Source organism: Sphaerodactylus townsendi, linkage group LG10, assembly GCF_021028975.2.
Source record: "Sphaerodactylus townsendi isolate TG3544 linkage group LG10, MPM_Stown_v2.3, whole genome shotgun sequence".
In the NCBI taxonomy this organism is placed as follows: domain Eukaryota; kingdom Metazoa; phylum Chordata; class Lepidosauria; order Squamata; family Sphaerodactylidae; genus Sphaerodactylus; species Sphaerodactylus townsendi.
Window position 1 is genome coordinate 41,087,850 of NC_059434.1, and position 17,258 is coordinate 41,105,107.

Below are 17,258 nucleotides of genomic sequence, written 5' to 3' on the forward strand. Positions count from 1 at the left end.
AAGATTGGAGCAGATTCAAGATTTTGCTGATATAATTTCCAGTAAGTTTCTAAGTTTTCCAGTTTAGACTGTTATTGTGCAGACTTACAGTTCTAAAGTTTCATCAGAGGATAATGACTTCCAGCCAGGCCTTCATGTCATAGTAACAATTAGTAGAATATTGAATAGAGTCATGCCTTTTATAAAACTAAATTACTTGCGTGTGGATGAATTAGTTGGCGACTCTGTTCAGGAGTGGTGCTACATCAGGGATGGTGGTGGTATATACTGAGAAGAAAGTTGTTTAGGGCTTTATTTAGAATGTCAGAGTAGGATCTGGGAGACCCAGGTTTGAATCCATATTCCTTTGGATCACTCACATAGTCTCAGCCTAACCTACCTTACAAGATTACTGTGAGGACAGAATTGAGGAGAGGAGAACAATGTAAGGTCTTGGGTGCCCATTGGGACCCACATAAAAGAAGGAAATAAATAAAATATTGGAGGAAATTGGGAGGAAATAAAAAAGAAGGAAATAAATCATTTTTGGAGGAAATTGGGCATGTTTTGAAACAAATTATTATCTGCCTTTTTTATATCCCTGTTTGAATCTGCTGTTTTATTCTTAAAACCTATACCTGAGATTTTTGGATTTCCTATGTTCATTGGTCAAATAACAGGAATGAGATTTCTGAGACTTGTAAATCTTGCCTGTCCATAGGAAAGTTCCAGTGTAGCAATGTCCATGAAACAAAAACTAAAATAGTGTGATTATTGTTGTGTGGAAACTAGGTCACAGTGTCCGTAAAAAAATTGTTTGTTTGTTTGTTTGTTTGTTTGTTTGTTCTCTCTCTCTCTCTCTCTCTCTCTCTCTCTCTCTCTCTCTCTCTCTCTTTCTTCATTATACCGGTACTGCCTCTTACCTTGTCGGTGAGGCAGCCTGAAGATTCCTCTCTTAGGAGGGTTCCTAGTCCCCCTGCCCACCAAGGCTCACTGCTACCTCCCGCCTTGTCAGCAAGGCAGCCTAAAGATTCCTGCCTCCAGCAGGTTCCTGCTACCCCCATCCACTGAACCATATTTAAATATGCACAGAATAATGGTTTTGACAAAGGCAGTGCTTAAAAAATAATGATAGTTCTTATATTTATTCAAGACTAATGTTTAATGCAGAAACATCCTATTTTCTCTTCTACCACACCGCAACTGAATGCACTTTAGTCTTTCAGTGGATCTTTAATCTTTTTTCTTTTCTTTTTGGGATTATAGCATGGTTATTTCTGGCCTGTTTTGTTTTGCTTTTGGTTTTTTAAAAATGGTTTGAGCCTACAGGTAAGAGCCTACTGGTAACAGTCAAAGTAATGGTTCTAGTTTTTGCTGAAGGAAAGGGGAAATCTGAGTTCAGACCATTCGATTCATCGGACAACTTTGGGCAGTCTACATTCTCAGAGGTGCTGTAAAAATAAAATGAAATAGGGGAATACTGTTTTGACCTGCTTGAAAAAAGAGTTGGGGTAAGAATGTGTAAGAGAAAGGGCAAGAGCTGATTGTTTAAGTTTGTTCATTGTAGTCTTCTACAAGAAGTCTGTCTGGGATACTGCCTACTGGATTGAAGGGTTTACTACTCCTTAACTATACCCTTTCTCACCAAAAGATATAAGTGTGGTCAGTAGCGGTGTGGTGGAAGAACATGCTTCTGCAGTAGAAAATAGTCCCAAATGATAAATTGCGGGGGTGGTGGTGGTGAACAGAGCAATGGGGAGGCTGTTGACAGGCCTGGTGAGAGACTTGCAGCTTGCTGCTGTTGTCTCGCAGGGTCCACCTTGATATCCAGTCTGGGGGATTGTGGGCAGGGGAATAGGAAGGCTGTTGTCAGACCTGGGAGACCCACCTTGGTGTTTGGGGCAGGAGGAGGGTAGACGGGGAAATGGGAGACTGTTGCCAGGCTCAGTGGGAGAGTTGTGGCCTACTGCCACTGTCCTGTGAGGCCTGGTTTGGTCTTTGCAGTGGCAAATAGCCTCCCTGTCCCCTCCCTCACCCTTGGTGTTTGGGGCAGCTTGGTATTTGGGGTGGTGAGGAGGCTGTTGTTGGGCACTAGGACCCAACAGGACCATTCTAAAACAAAGAAGGTCCAGGAACTGGTTGCGGATGAATTCAAAATTTTACTAGGATTTTTTGGTGGGAAAGGGTATGAGCTAGGTTGAGTTTCTTAAGGTCTGAAAACAAACCATAGCCTGTATATACACAGAAGTGTTCCTTTTAAGAACATAAGAACATAAGTCTCTAGATGAGAAGAGCTAGTGTCTAGATTAGAAGAGCTAGTGAAATTGAGGTAGCTTAAATTCTAGGGTTTTAAACTTCCATCTGAAAACTATTTTGAAATGTGAGCCAGGAAAACTGAGTTTAAAATTTAACACTGAGGCAAAGTTTTTTGGGTTTTATAGCTATAAAAGCAACTTTTACTGGGTGATGTCTTTCCTTCCCTGAGTGAAGAACAATCTCCAGAGTAGTTTTGAGACTAGCACATTCCAATATATTTTAGTAGAGGTGTCCCCTGCAACATAAAGCCTAATAACCTCCTCCTCCCCATTGCCTCACGGAAATTTAGTTAGTTTCTATTATGAACCTAATAGTTGTTTTCCAGCCAGTGGTTATATGTTGGGAAGTGGGGGGCTTTTGAACCTGGATATAGTTCATTGTTCCTGTCCCAGTCTAACCAGCACAAAGCTCCTGTAAATAGTGGTACAGAACGTGCCTCTTTGTTCTCTTCTCTTTTTCCTGCCCTTAAAAAGGAATGTCTCAGCTTCTGTCTGTTTTCACACCACAGGAGGTAGATATTAGGCTATAAACATGCTGACATGTTTAACAGTTACCTGTGTGAGTGGACATTTATGTGTGTGGTTGTCTTTGGCTTAAGTTATCAATCTTGATAATGGTGGGAAAGGACCTAGTCACAAGGGCACAAATCATCAGTTCTAAATCTGCCCCTCCCCATTGGGCCAAGCTCTTACACATTAATTATCTCTGTCCATCAGCAAATCCCATCATACTCAACCAACACTTTTATGAGTAAATTACAGCACAGCTGAAATAAATAGAATACAAGAACTCGTAACATGTTTAAAGTTGTTTCCATAATAATTTTCTCTGGACATTATTTCTGTTGCTACAGAGTGTTCTGTATTCTCATTACATGTTTTTAGTTTGTAATTCAGTCAATGTTTTGTGTAAAGCATTTCTACTGAAGAATCATTGTATTCTGTTCAAAGTGGTTGTGATTTTATTTGCCTGTCCCAGTGGAGTTTTAGGGTGATATTTAGCTTTTAAAATAATTTAAAACAGTTCTGACAGTGGCTGAAAAGGGCTCCTGGGTCCCCAGTTTATTTGTCTAAATTCTAAATGACTTAAATGAAGCTTGTAAAGTAAATTATATATAGCCAAAAATAAAATGAACAAAGCCCTGTATTTTTCCTTTGGGAGGGAGTTTTAATTTAAAAAGAAAATGATGTCAGTCTCTTCATGTAAGGTTTTGCACTAAGATAAACGTTTTATCTAAACTGGCAAGGGGTACAACTTGGAAATTACCATTGACGTTCTAGCAAAATTGTAATGGCAATCACAAAAGTTAATTAGCTGCTAGGAATGTTTGTACTTTGCTAATGGCTATTGTTTTACTTTTTTACTCAGGGCTTTTCACGTGTTACACATTTCCAACACAGAAATCAGTTATGGAGGAAACAGAATAAATTGATCAGTTTAGTAGTTTATGTGATGGTGTATTCATGGACTTCTTTCCGTTTCCTGCATAGAAACATAAAGTTGACCTTAAAGGACTGAATCCATTGGAGAAGCCATGACTAAATCAGGCAAACTACCTTTTTTAGATGTTTATAAAGGATAGGGTTTGGTTTATTATTCTTCAAATGGTGAATAGAGTTGATTTTGCTCAGGTCATATAGAAACTCATTCATTTTCATCTTTGCTCATCCTATATAATTGGTTGTTACTAACTAGTCAGTTCACTGTTGTTACCATGGTTACTTTTGCATAGATTTCATTTGTATGTATTCAGATCAGATCAGCATTACATCTTCTCTAAAGCATAGATCAGAGTTGCCCAAACTTTAAATAGCTGATCCATACTTTTTTTCCTCTGTCAACATTTTATTTATTTAGACCCCCACCTTTCTCTCTGGTGGGAACCCTTATATCATTTTCTTCTCCTCCATTTTATCCTCTCAACAACCCTGTAAGGTAAGTTAGGCTGAGTGTGTTCCTAGCCCAAGGTTGCCCAGCAAGCTTTCAAGGCACAATGGGAATTTGAACCTGAGTCTCCAAGATCATAATCCAGCACTCTAACCACTATATCACACTAATGAGCCACTCTTTACTTTTACTTTTACTTAGATGCCTTCACTTCAGATAGGAAGTTCAACCCAACACTGTCTTCTCCCTGTACTTTAAAATGTTTGCTCATTTTGCTAATCTAGGAAACGCCACTGAACAATTGTTCACTTTTTTCCTGGTAAGAGATCCAGTGTAAATATTTTATAAAAATGTAAATACAACCTCAGTTAATTGTCTTTTCCTCTGATCTAAGCAAACCCATGTCCTTTTGTCTGTTTAGACTTTCAAACCATTTTATCATGATTTTTGTGGTATATCATCATTTATTTTATTTATTTCTCTGTATACGTATTTCCCGCCCATCACTGAAGTCCCTGGGCAGGGGCATATCAGTTTGGCATATTATTTACTAATTAATGTACATAATAGTAAATGCTTGTAATTCCTGTTGGTTTATTTGATAGAGTAGGTTTTGTAAAAGAAGGCAAAGAGCATAAAATCATCTTCAAAACCATGAGATGGATTAGACATACCGGTATTTGAATCAAATGTTCACGTTTAGAGGAACACTGGCTCCCTTGAACTCCTAAGAAATAGTCAGTGGTCAGCCTTTTAGAATGCATACTAATAATAGTACTAACTATAAAGTGCCATGTGTTTAAAATGACAAATGCTTGCTTCTCCTGCTTCTTACTTTTTAAGAAAGTTGGCCAGAAGCTTGCCAGGTTGCCATCCATGGGGAGCACCTCCCACCCTTGCTGGCTGTCATAGTTGGGGAAAAAATAGGGAGTGACATTTCAGATGTACTGGCATCACTTTGACACATCTGTGTAGCTCTTAAGAATTTTCCCAATCTCTGTGGTCTTTACTGTAGAAATTGGAGGAATTCCTAGACTGTCACATGAATATGGTGTTGCTTCTAGATCTTCACCCAGAGGTGACATTACTGAATCTTGTAATACTTCCCACTCTCTCCCCCCGTCCCATCCTTTATACTTTAAAGAGTATGCAGTTTAATTAACAACAGTGAGTATGATCCAGGTCTTTTACAAACTTTTAAATGTAACTTGTTTCAATCAGATTTCAAGTTAGTGGAACTTACAGACTGCAACGCTTAAAAATAATTAACTTGACTGAATCATGCTGTGTATGTGTGAAAAAGATCACTAAATTGGATAGTGCTGAGGTGTAAAAAAAAGTGGAATTCAGTACCTTTACCATGTATGGTTAGGGAAAAAAAACCTTACATTGCTTCTACTGTTCCATCTCTGACTAGTGCTAAAAATGGACATAAAGTAATCTAAGTGACATACTGGGGAAAATGAAGTGTACTTCTAGAATCTAATCTGAAAGGTCACATGCATTCAGCATTTTGAATGTCAATTCTTAGCATGAAAGACACTGCAAATAAGCTTAAAATTTTGTCACTTGCTATTGCTGTCCTTCCTGTCAGGATCTGTCATTGTGAGGGAGATGACGAAAACCCCCTCATCACACCATGTCGCTGCACAGGGACTCTACGTTTTGTTCATCAGGCCTGCCTGCATCAGTGGATTAAGAGCTCAGACACACGATGCTGTGAACTCTGCAAGTACGACTTTATAATGGAGACCAAGCTCAAACCTCTTCGAAAGGTATGGTGCTAGAAATTAAATATATCCAACTGTGGGCTGCTATAGCTGAAGGTGCTATATGTTACCCTATTTACCACCTAGATTAATCTATTTACTGTAGCGTTTGATATCTAAAGGTTGATTTGTCTTAGCTGTTTTACATCTATTCACACAGACATTAATTGACCAAGTCAAAAATAATCCTGGCTCTGATGCTGATCCTGGCTCACGATATTAACCTAATAGAGACGTTCGAAAGATTTGCTGCAAGTGACGTTGCAACTTGAGGAAGTCAATCTTCACTCACCTTAGGGGTGCTAGAACATCTCCAGTTCAGCTCACTTCCCATTTGCCAGTGGTGATCAGGAAGCCAGTTAATCAGTAGGCTGTTTGCAGCTTGTTTATGTGTATTAACAGGCAAAGCCACTTGCAGCTAATGAGGGATCAACTAAGAGGCAGCTTTGGTTCTTCTGCTGGGGAAATTTTGCTCTGTTTCTATCAATTTTTGGAGGAGGCAGGGTCAAGAGTTGACTCCCAGCTGATCAACTAGAAGTCAGGCACTTCTGATCTCCCATCATGGAAACTTTGATCCCTCCTGTACTTGCTGAGATGCAGACCCCCCTCCCCCCCAAATGGGGCATGATTCATAAGTACAGCTGATTTCCCTTCTCTTCTGCTTGGCTAAAGAGAAAAGGAGAGAGACCAGCTCTTTCTCCTTTCCCTTTTGCAGTGCAGAGATTAAAAATATTGAATCTGTCCCTTCTCAGATTGTGGCAAGAAGAGCGAGATCTTTTATGTAGCCTCACTGTTTTGCTGAATGGTCTGGATGCAGGGACATAGGTATAGATTTTTATGGGGGGTGGGGCCACACCCCCTGCCCCTGGGGTCATGACCACGCCTCCTCAAGCCCCGCCCCAACCTCAGTTCTTATAAAATCAGTTCTCCGAGACCAGGGATGGTAGACTCCTCTGCCCTGCCCCGCCCCCACCGGCTGGGCTCCCAGCCGGCAGCTGGCAGTCCCTTCTGCCCTCCCCTCCGGGCAAAGGCTTAGCTAGAAAAAATGGAGTCCAGTGCAAAATCTGAGTTTTGCGCCCCCTCCCCATGGGCAGCCACTGGGATGCTAGAATCCACCCCCAAACAGCATCATTTTCAATGGTGTTTAAACTAGGGAGCCCAGATTCTCCTTTTAAATTTACCTTAAAGGGAGAATCTGGGGTCCCAAGTTAAAACAACATTGAAAGTGATGCTGTTTTGGGGTGGATTCTCCCCCACCCTGAAACAGCATCACTTTCAATGTTTAAACCAGGGACCTCAGATTCTCCCTTTAAATCCATGCCGAAGGGGGTGGATTTAAAAGGGGAATCGGGAAATTTGGGGGGGTGCTTGCTGTCAGGGGTGCAATTGTTAAGCTAGCAGCACCAAAATTTCAGAGTATGTTTAGGAGTCTCTCCTGATGATACCACCCAGGTTTGGTGAAGTTTGGTTTAGGGGATCCAAAGTTATAGACCCTCAAAGGTGTAGCCCACATCTCCTATTAGCTCCCATTGGAAACAATGGGGGATGCGGGTACCCCCTATGGGAGTCCATAACTTGGACCTGTATACCCTCAATAAACTTTTTCAATTGGGAGGAGAAGGAGAGGACATTTCTATAGACCATGAGCTTGGAAGCTTGAAGAGTCATCTCCATGGCTGGCCTGAACCAGGTGCAGTCCCACTGTGTGTATGTGCAGAAGACCAGTCAGTGAACAACAGTTACAGGTAGTGCAAGTGGACAGTGTGTCTGACATTGCCTCTCAGGGGAAGCAATTTTTGCAATTAACTAGTGATGTCAGATCTCTTATCAACCAAGAAAAAAGTAGGTCCAAGTATGCCCACAATTGCTATAGATCATCTAGCTGTATTTTATACACCAGGAAAAAAAATCTGTCTTGAGTGCCCTTCTCTGTTCTTCAGTGAGGTTCATAACATCTTGATTTCCCCATATATCCCTATGTATTTGTCTTTGTAAAAGGCCTGCATACGCTGTGGTTTTAGAAGCACATTCTTGTTCCAATCCAAATATTTTCCAGACCAACAAAGAAGTGTTTTTTTAAATAGCAATATAATTAGTACACCACATGTAGAGCAAAACATTACACTATGCACTTCATCCTCAAGGGTGTATACTGCCAATGCAGGTGGGTGTTTAACATGATGGTGCCAGAAATTAATTAGCTGTGGCTTAACTACAGTTGAGGTGGAAAAAAGTATATGGGGGAGGGATGATTTGCTATGACTTGTAATATATATGCATAATTAAAGGCAAGATGTGATTCTGAGAACTTTGTTTGAGAGGTTGTAGGCTCTTCTTTCTTTCCCACCACCTCCTTAAAATGTATTTGTTAATGTCTATTCACTGATTCATTGACAAGAATTTCTGAACAGATGTTCATTTTGTCTGTTTGCTATTTGCCTTGCATTCTTGGCTACCAAGGTATTGTTTATGCTCCCTTCTGTAAGACATTATTCAAAAGCAGAATCTGAATAATAAAAATCTTAATCTTCTTAAATAAATACTGTGTGCTAGAAGCTGCAGACCTTCAGGGACTTCAGGGACAGCTAACACGAGTCTGTGAAGTCACTGGATCACTCTTGCTCAGTTTTTTAATCATCAAAGTACTACGGCAATGGAATCCTAGGTGGGTATGGGGGGTAATTGCACATCCAAAGCGATTTGCTGCGCCAAAGACGATGTTGCTCTTTCTATTGTGAAAGTGAGCTATGCATCTCAACGGGTTGTGTCACCGATTTTGCTAGCTTTGTGCTGGCAAATGGAGGCATTCCCTGGCCAAAAGGCCTCAGGAAACCTACTAAATCCAGCCTCACCCCTGGCAATGTCCCCTTCAGCACTGGCATGGGCTCCTGCGCCAGAAGAGCACTGATGCTGCCACAGCACATGCCCAGGCAATACACTGTCATGCGGCTCCTCTGCACCTGCAGAGGAGTGCCTCTGCCAGCGTAAATGCCCCTGATGCCAACCCTGGGGTCACACCACCTCCTGAGTGGTTCCCCTCCAGAATTGCATTGCAAGTCACTTTATCCTTGTCGCTTGCTCAACCCATTAAATATTGTTCAGATTAAACATATTTTAGGTATTTATTAGCACATACAAACAAGGTATATATTGAAATAGCTACAATTTTAAAACAGCAGTTGGTTTTGTGTAACTTTTGGTATCACCTAGTCTACCATATTCAGAGACTAGTGCTGAACATAAAAGTCTCATCTCTTGTCTACTGAAAAATCCATCTGACCTCCACATTGGAAGATTGTCTCCAGTGCAGAGCAGTCAAATTGTGATTCAAGGAATATGGTGTAAGCCCGTGGTGGCAAACCTTTGGCACTCCAGATGTTATGGACTACAATTCCCATCAGCCCCTGCCAGCATGACCAATTGGAGTGCCAAAGGCCCCTGCCAGCATGACCATAACATCTGGAGTGCCAAAGGTTCGCCATCACTGGTGTAAGTCATTACCAACAAACTTAAACCTTGTTAAAATAACAAACATTGCGACATCTGGACACAGTCTCAGTCTGGACTCAAGAGCATGGAACACTCTTGTAAATTCTCAGTTTCTACTCTGAAATTCTGCGGGTTTATGCTCAATTATTCTTTACACTGTAAAATTTGATTTTCACTTTGTACTGTTGAGTTCCGTAAATATTTTTTTAAAAAAGAAATCTGTAGCCCTTTAAAAAGATTGATTCTCTGCTGTTTTGTGATGCAAAGAGCAGATGTGGCATGAATCTCCAAACTTTAGGTCTTTGCAGGTGAAACTGAAAAATACTACATTGCCTTTTGCCTGTGCTTTCTGATAGCACCTCTTCTTTCCAAGTGACTGAAGTTTGTCTCGGCTATAATTTACTTTATCAAAACATTCTTGTAACATTCCCGGCACTACTTTCATCTGGTAATTACACTGAACCTAAGCTGTCTACCTTTGTTATCACAGGAACAGCCTTGCTTTAACAGAAAATTATTTAAATATGACTGATATAAAAGGAAAGAATGTGCATTGCTAGCTTGTATGCTTCAGCCAACAACATGTATCTGTCTCAGGTTCAATACAGTTTAAGGCATCAATCCATGATGAAGTAAATCTATGATTAGTAATTATGTAACAGAGTGGTTCTGGGTCAAGATGCTGATGTAAATGAGCATTGGCCTGTTGTATTTAAGACCACTTCCAACCAACATACAGTTGGCACACAATATTTAACAGGAGCGGAGCGAGGGTGAACTACGCCTGGAGCATCCTCTGCCCCTGCCATGCCCCCTACCATGCCCCGGAATGCACCCGCCACGCTCCCGCAGAGGCACACGCCTGGGGCATCACATCCCATCCCGTCCCGTTAATGCTACGCCACTGGCATTTAATGAATATTTATCATAGGATCATCACTTTGCTACAGTGTACACATATGGGTTAGGAGGGTTAGAGTGCAATCTTGTCCATGTCTATGGATGAGTGCAGTCCTATGCATGTTTGTAACCAGTTTTTTCTTTAATACCATCATTAATGGCTTTGTAGTTGCATTTTTTACTTCCATCATGTATTTTAAAAATGTGTATCTACTTACCTGCTTAGAAAGTTACCTTGCAAAGCCATGCGATCAAAATTGCACATTTTTTTTATTTACCCATATCCATCTACTTATTTCTCAACACCCATAAGATAAATCTATTTGTCCTTTCAAAAGAACTGGATTTTTGATGCTGTGAAAGCTATAGTTCATGGATATTTAATCCACTATCTGAAGCTTGAACACTGTAAAAACCTGAAGAGGATCAACATACCACGTCATCCATATGGGATGAAGAGAGCATCAGATTAAAACAGTTCTTTGTTTATTATGCTCATTTCTTCAAGTGGACACTTTCCCAGTGTCGCTTACCTTGACTATGTGGCATATGTTCATATTTACAGTGCAAGCCTAAATAGAAATACACCCTTTTAAGAATTCAAAGAATTGGCAAAGGTGTAACTCTGCTTAGAACTGCACTGTTACTATTTGTTTAAAGATTCTGATGCTGGTAACCTCTTCTTAAATACATTTTTCAATTTTCTTCTACAATGATAGTGTTTTGGAAAAAAGAAAAGATTTTAATCCAGGATTTTTATCTTACTGAAAGCATATGTATTCTTCAATTATAAAACTGATATTTATCACTTTGGATATGTAGTTAGATTACACACTTGTGATGGCAGGGCTATAAGAATTGGGAGCTACCTTAACGATTCCGCTGCATCTAGCAATCTGGGGAGTACCCATACACTTTCTTTTTAGCACTCTTGCGTGTCTCATGGCTACCCTTCTGATGCATCTGTTTTTAGTCTTTCAGAAATAAGTTAATTTATATTTATGAAGTTTTAGCTCTTCATAAGGAAGGATGGAGCATCACCTTACAGCCCCATCCAAAGGGGAGGGATTGATTCCGCCTCTGAAGACAGTGCAGGGCCATGTGGTAGATTTGCCCTCATCTGGTCACTTGCCCCAGCAGATTTGTGGATCTGCCAATGAGCAGCAGCCACAGAGCCTCCACAGTTCTCAAAGGCAGCACAGAGCACCACACCAGAGTTCCAGCACCCCCACCTCCACCTGTGTAGCAGGGGGGTTGAGAAACATGGCTAGAGGAGGAGTCAATGCAAGTTGACTTCCACCTGACTGTTTCTGCAGCTGCACCAGCTCCCAGGGGTTTGTATTTATACCACTTTTTGGGTAGCATAAGTTCATTCCACCCAACTGGGGCTTTCCAGTGACAGGGAGGCGCTTTTTTTGGTGCTTTTTTTCTCCCCACACCACTAAAAGTCCCCTTAAGAGTGATGGGACGTGTAGCCATACACACAAACTTCCACAAAGAGCAACATTTTGGGGGCAAATTTGATCTGCAATAATGGACCATTGTTACTGCAGCAGTCCCTGATTACATACAGCAACAATTACTCCTAGTACTCTTTTCAGTTGCTAAGCTTCTCTGCTTTCTATTTCTGATACAATCACCCCTACTTCAAAACCACCCTTTTCTGCAATGTTACATCTCAAGTACTATGTGAAATTGACAAAGCTGAGCCAATCTCACTTCTATTCCTTTTTATTTCTACCCAAATATTAACTTTGAAAGTTCTGTGTGAAATTGACAATGCTGATCCAGTCAACTTTGCCTGTTTTTATTTCTACCAGAATGTTACATTGCTAGTTCGCTAGGACAGAGAAAAAAATAAATTATAATACCGCTTGAAAATGGAGGAAGAGGAGGAGAAAGTGACTGAAGGGAAGGTTGGACAATTACATGGGGCATGGATAAGGGCCAGGTGTTTTGTGGGACAGTTTGAATATGTTCCCATGCTGGTTTGAAAATGGGTTGAAAAAAAATCAATATTAAAGTACTCAGGAAAACAAAGGAAGAAAATGAAGGGAACAGAACCAAATGGAGGGGAAAAAGGGCAGAATTCAAATTAAAAAATATAGCATTGGGCAGGAAGATACATTGTAAATGACTTGTGCAGAAAAGGTGGGTTTAATGTTGCATATTTCATCCTAATGTTGCACATCTCCTTCTCACTCCATTTTGGACCACAAGTTTCTAGGGCTGCCAACAACCCCAGAATAATATTCTGTCTCTTTAATAGAGGCTTGAAATACACACACGCGCGCGCACACACACACACACACACATAAATGGACAGCTGAAGCTTTTCATGCCATGGAAGTAAATAACATTAAGCCTTTAGAAAAGGGAGAGGACTTTTTTTCTGTACAATTGGTAACCTAGGCTAATTAGGCTCATTAGCCATGAGCAGAGCATCCTTTGTGGTGATCGTGACTGTAAAATGTCCTCCCTTAGTCAGCTTGTCTGCTTTTATTGTTGTCTTTTGGAAGTAAGTGAAAACTTTTGCTATTCTCTTGAGCTTTTGGGAGCTTGGGGGTTATTGCTTTAGTACATTTTCTAGTTTTATGTTTTTTATGCTGATTTTATGTTTTTGAATTATTTTGTGTAAGTTGCTTTGAATACTCTTCTGTGCAGAAAAGCACAATATAAAAGTCAAAAAGGCAATTAATTAGATTTTTCATTTGTTTTTCTTTTGGAATACCATGTCCAATTTTGATCAGTCTGTTGTTAATATTCTGTTTGCTCTATATTTTGCTGTGTTGAAACTTTGTTTTAAGAAATAACACCCTGAGGTTACAAGTAGTAAGACAGCAGATAAATACAAGAAAGGATTTTATTTGCTGTAGATACTTTAGAATTCAGTACTTCCAGAGGAAATTTAGTCTTAGTAATTGGGAGCTGCAGGGTAACTGGGCTGTTGAATGGTATTGATGTCTTGTTTTAAAACATAGCTTCACTTTGATCATTCTTGTTTATTCTCATTATTTTAAACCATGCTGTGCAGTGTTGTCTCTTGAAAGCATTATTCCCTGCAGGGAGAACTATGGGAGATACTGCCGAGAAATCAAACTAGAATCCATTAGAAGCCATTCCTTCTCTCCCTGGCACTTCAGGTTCCACTTAGAACTTCAAGTGACCTGCACGGTTTCCAAGAAGGAAGAAGAACTTTTGAGCACTTGACACTTCATTGTATTGTTGCTGTTGTTTTCTTTCTCTTACTTTGAGCTACTATAAATCACTCAGTTTTCTTTTCAGTTTTGTAACCAGGATCATGATAACAAGAGATGCCTAACATTGCTTAGGACAGGTAACAGTGATTTACTCTAGGATTAGTCTCCTTTTAAATCTGATTTGGTCAAGGCTTTATTATTGTAGTTCTGCTCATAACTGAGAGCAGTGTTTCCTTTAATTTTCAATACAGCGATGATGTGTTGCCAAGGCAACTGGCTGAAGTATTTTCTTTCCTGTAGTAAAGTGTGCCTCTGAAATGGCACACCTTAAATCCATGTCAGAGGTTAAGTCAAATCCTTCACTGGCATTTTTTTTCTTTTAGTGGCTTTCATGTCATTTTAAAGAACAAATTTGTGCCCTAGAGGAAATGTATATATGTTTAAAACTATGTTTAAAACTAATTTTATAGCATTTATGTCCAGTTGTGATGCCTCACAGAAATGAAGAATTCTCCCTTGAGCAGGATATCTCTTCAAAGTGGGTGTTTCCCACCAGCTTGCTGGAGAGGCAGGAAGTAAAACTTCAGCGTCCTATTTTTGGTGGGAGACCCCTCCTTCTCCCTCAATTTCTATCCTGCCTCTGAGGAAGAAGCAGTCCTGTAGCTGCTGTCTTGCCTTGGTCTTTTATTCTCTTTACTATTTCTCCCTCATTTCTTCTAGTTAGTTAGTCAGCACCTCCCCTCCACCTCTATTTACCTGTGACTTTTTTAGCTTCCCAGGCTCAACAGCTCAATCTTGGCGATAGCCAAGGAGAATTGCTGGCAGCCTTTCAGTGGTGGGGGGCAGCAGGCATGGCAAACAGCTCTGAGGAAACCTTCCTCTCCAAGGAAGAGCCTGGGATATCCAAAATGCCAGCAAATCTGCGTCTTACAGCCAGGACTAACACATCCCCAGAGAGGGTTCCTCAAGCCCCTCCAAAGTTAGGATTTCCAGTGTTACCAACAGAATAATGGAAGTCCCATCTTTTGTTACTTTAACTCAAAAGAGAGATTAACTGACCAGATAAGTCAATTTTTAATACTTAAGAATGGGATTCACTAGTCCATTAGCACAGGTCATCTGGACCTTTGTTCTGTGGCTGATCTCAGAGTAGGGAATTTCAAAACTTCTTTATCTGGATTCTGTGAATTAGTGCTGAAATGCTGCAGTTATAATTAAAGTTTTAATTTAATTTTCTCGGCTTGCCAGGATGGAATGTATTCTGTACTGTTATTCTACTCATATGTTCCTAAACCCATGTTGGTGAACCTACGGCACACGTGCTGGAGGCAGCACACAGAGGCCTCTCTCTGGGCACGCGAGCGCCGCATCTCCCCCTCCCCCTTCTCCCTGACGTCTGGGCTGCCGAGGGACAAGCACCATGGCCAAGTCTCTGTCGAGCCGGCTGAGGGAGAGGAGGTCAGCTGGAGTGGGCAGGCACTGCAATTTTAAGTCACATGGGAAGCCACAATTTCCAAGCCCCACCCACTCCCACCCACTCGGGATGGATGGTGGCCCACACAAGCCACCTCCCGAGCAGGTCAGAGGATGGGGGAGCTCCGTCTCCTTCAGCCTCACCACCACAACCTCACCGCCATCTTCCCCGCCTTGGCTGACGGAGGGCAGCCCCAGCCCGAGGCTCTGAGCGGTTCGGGTAAGGCTGCTGAGCCTGAGCTGGCACCGAACGGCACGTTCGGCTTTCCTGGGTCACGATGCCTTGGGCATATGCACCACTTGCAAGTTGGTCGGGATGTGTGGGGAAGGCACCTGTCTGCTGCAGGCCTGGCCCCGAGCAAAGCCTCGACTTCTCGCTCAGGGTTGGCCAGGCCAGCAGCAGGCAGGTGCCTTTCTGGCGTTCCCGCCCTCCCCACACCGACCAACTTGCGAGCTGCGCGCACATCCCGCTTTCACAAGGCATTGCGACCTGACCCGGGATTGCAGCCAGCCCCACGAGCCCGTGGAAGTCCTCGGTTACTGTGAGTGATAATTCATGCAGCTGGGACCATTTATGCGTGCATTACTTACCCCACAGCTGAGAAGTGATTTTTACCGCCTTTCCTAGGGAAAGCAAAGGAAATCCTTTGATTGAAGAGATTGGGCTAGCAACAATAACTATTGATAAATTAGATGACTCAAGGAGGAGGAAAAGGATGGAACATTTTATGCAGAATGCCAGCCACACCCCTCCCCCCCAGATAACTTTGAAGGGTAGCCTGCTGGGTAGTCTGAAAATATGTAAAGATCTGTCTATCTAGCGAACTATCAATAAATCAGACAGCCCCAAAACAAAACAAAAATCCAGCAAGCAACTTTCCTAAATGCATGGTGACAAAAGATAAGGAAGGTGGACAAAATGGCAGATGGGTCCAGATAGAGACACTTTGGGGGAAGTTAACCAAAAGATATTAAAAAGTGAGGGTCAAAAAAGAAGGTGTTAACAGGAAAATCCCACTGTGAAGCAAAGTTAGAAAACTGATACTTGTAGAGCGTTCGGAAAATGTGGGGATTCTCAGATCTGAGAATGTGGGGTGTTGAAATGGCGGCGGGGGGGGGGGGTAATGTGTCCTGTACACTAGGTCTTCTATATGAGACTGAATCCAGTGAGCTGGACTTTCACAGGATGGTTGATGATTTGTTGGTGCATTTTGTGTTTGTTGAGGCCTATTGACAAGAGAAACTGATTTAAAAGCCATTATTTTAATATGGAAAGAACAATTATTTTACAGTACAACATTTGCCACAGTTCCATAAAGAAATGTGACTACAGCCAAAAATAAAAAAGGCATTTGGAATTATTGCTGGTTTTCACTCTTTTATTGTGCAGTCACACTGTGTAATTTCAGAATGTGGAGCCTGGTTTTCCGAGAAGCTTCAGTGACTAACATTCCGAATGCTTGCTGACCTGGACTCTGAACTGTCCTTTGCTAGCTGATAACAGCAGTTGTTTCTGAGCCGTTTTCTTTATTATCTTCATTCTTTTTGTAGTTCACAACAAAGATTAGTTTTCTCTACAAAGATCAGTTTGCAGACATTTCTGGAGTGCCAGAGCTACAAAAAAAATGTATTTTACTTTCAATTTTTAACTCACTCTCATGTGCGTGCACATACGCACACACTGATTGCATCTATAAGCGACAAAATTGGCTATGTAAATAGCATATGGCTTGAAAGCCTGTAATTACATACAAAATTATAAGAATAAATTAATGTGAGCCAAACCTTTTAGTTTAACTTTGGATTGCAAGAAGCCTTGTGATAAAGGTTGCAAATGTAGTATAGCTTTAATACTCAAAAGCTGATAAAAATGACCATGTATAAATGTTGCTCGGGCCACTCTTTGTAGTAACGCATAGCATATTTGATGAATGAAGAGTATATCTGTGTCCTAGGAAATCTTGCTTGACAAATCCAATTTCTTACAGCTCACAGGTACAGCATGTGCTTTGCATGCAGAAGATGCAGTTTCTGGCGCTTTCTGTTCAAATTGTAGGTAGCATGACTGCGAAAGAACTCTGTTTGCGTCCTTGGAGAGCCTTGCTAGTTAGATTACACAGTACGAGACTTGATGGATCAATGGCCTGCTCTGTATAAAATAGTTGCATGTATTTGCATGGTTAACTAATTCATATTAAAAATTTAAATTCATAGAAATTAAGTACCACTTGATTAAGAAAAAGAG

General features: G+C 41.2%; 1 protein-coding gene across 8 annotated transcripts in view; it reads left to right on the forward strand.

The window, feature by feature from the left end:
• Positions 1 to 17,258, forward strand: part of MARCHF1 (membrane associated ring-CH-type finger 1) — a 156,571-nt gene that overhangs the window by 123,805 nt on the left and 15,508 nt on the right. For all 8 annotated transcript variants that reach the window (XM_048509815.1, XM_048509811.1, XM_048509814.1 and 5 more), the window contains one exon: positions 5,777 to 5,957. In XM_048509815.1, the coding sequence (XP_048365772.1) occupies positions 5,777 to 5,957 (181 nt within the window). The remainder of the gene's footprint in view (positions 1 to 5,776; positions 5,958 to 17,258) is intronic.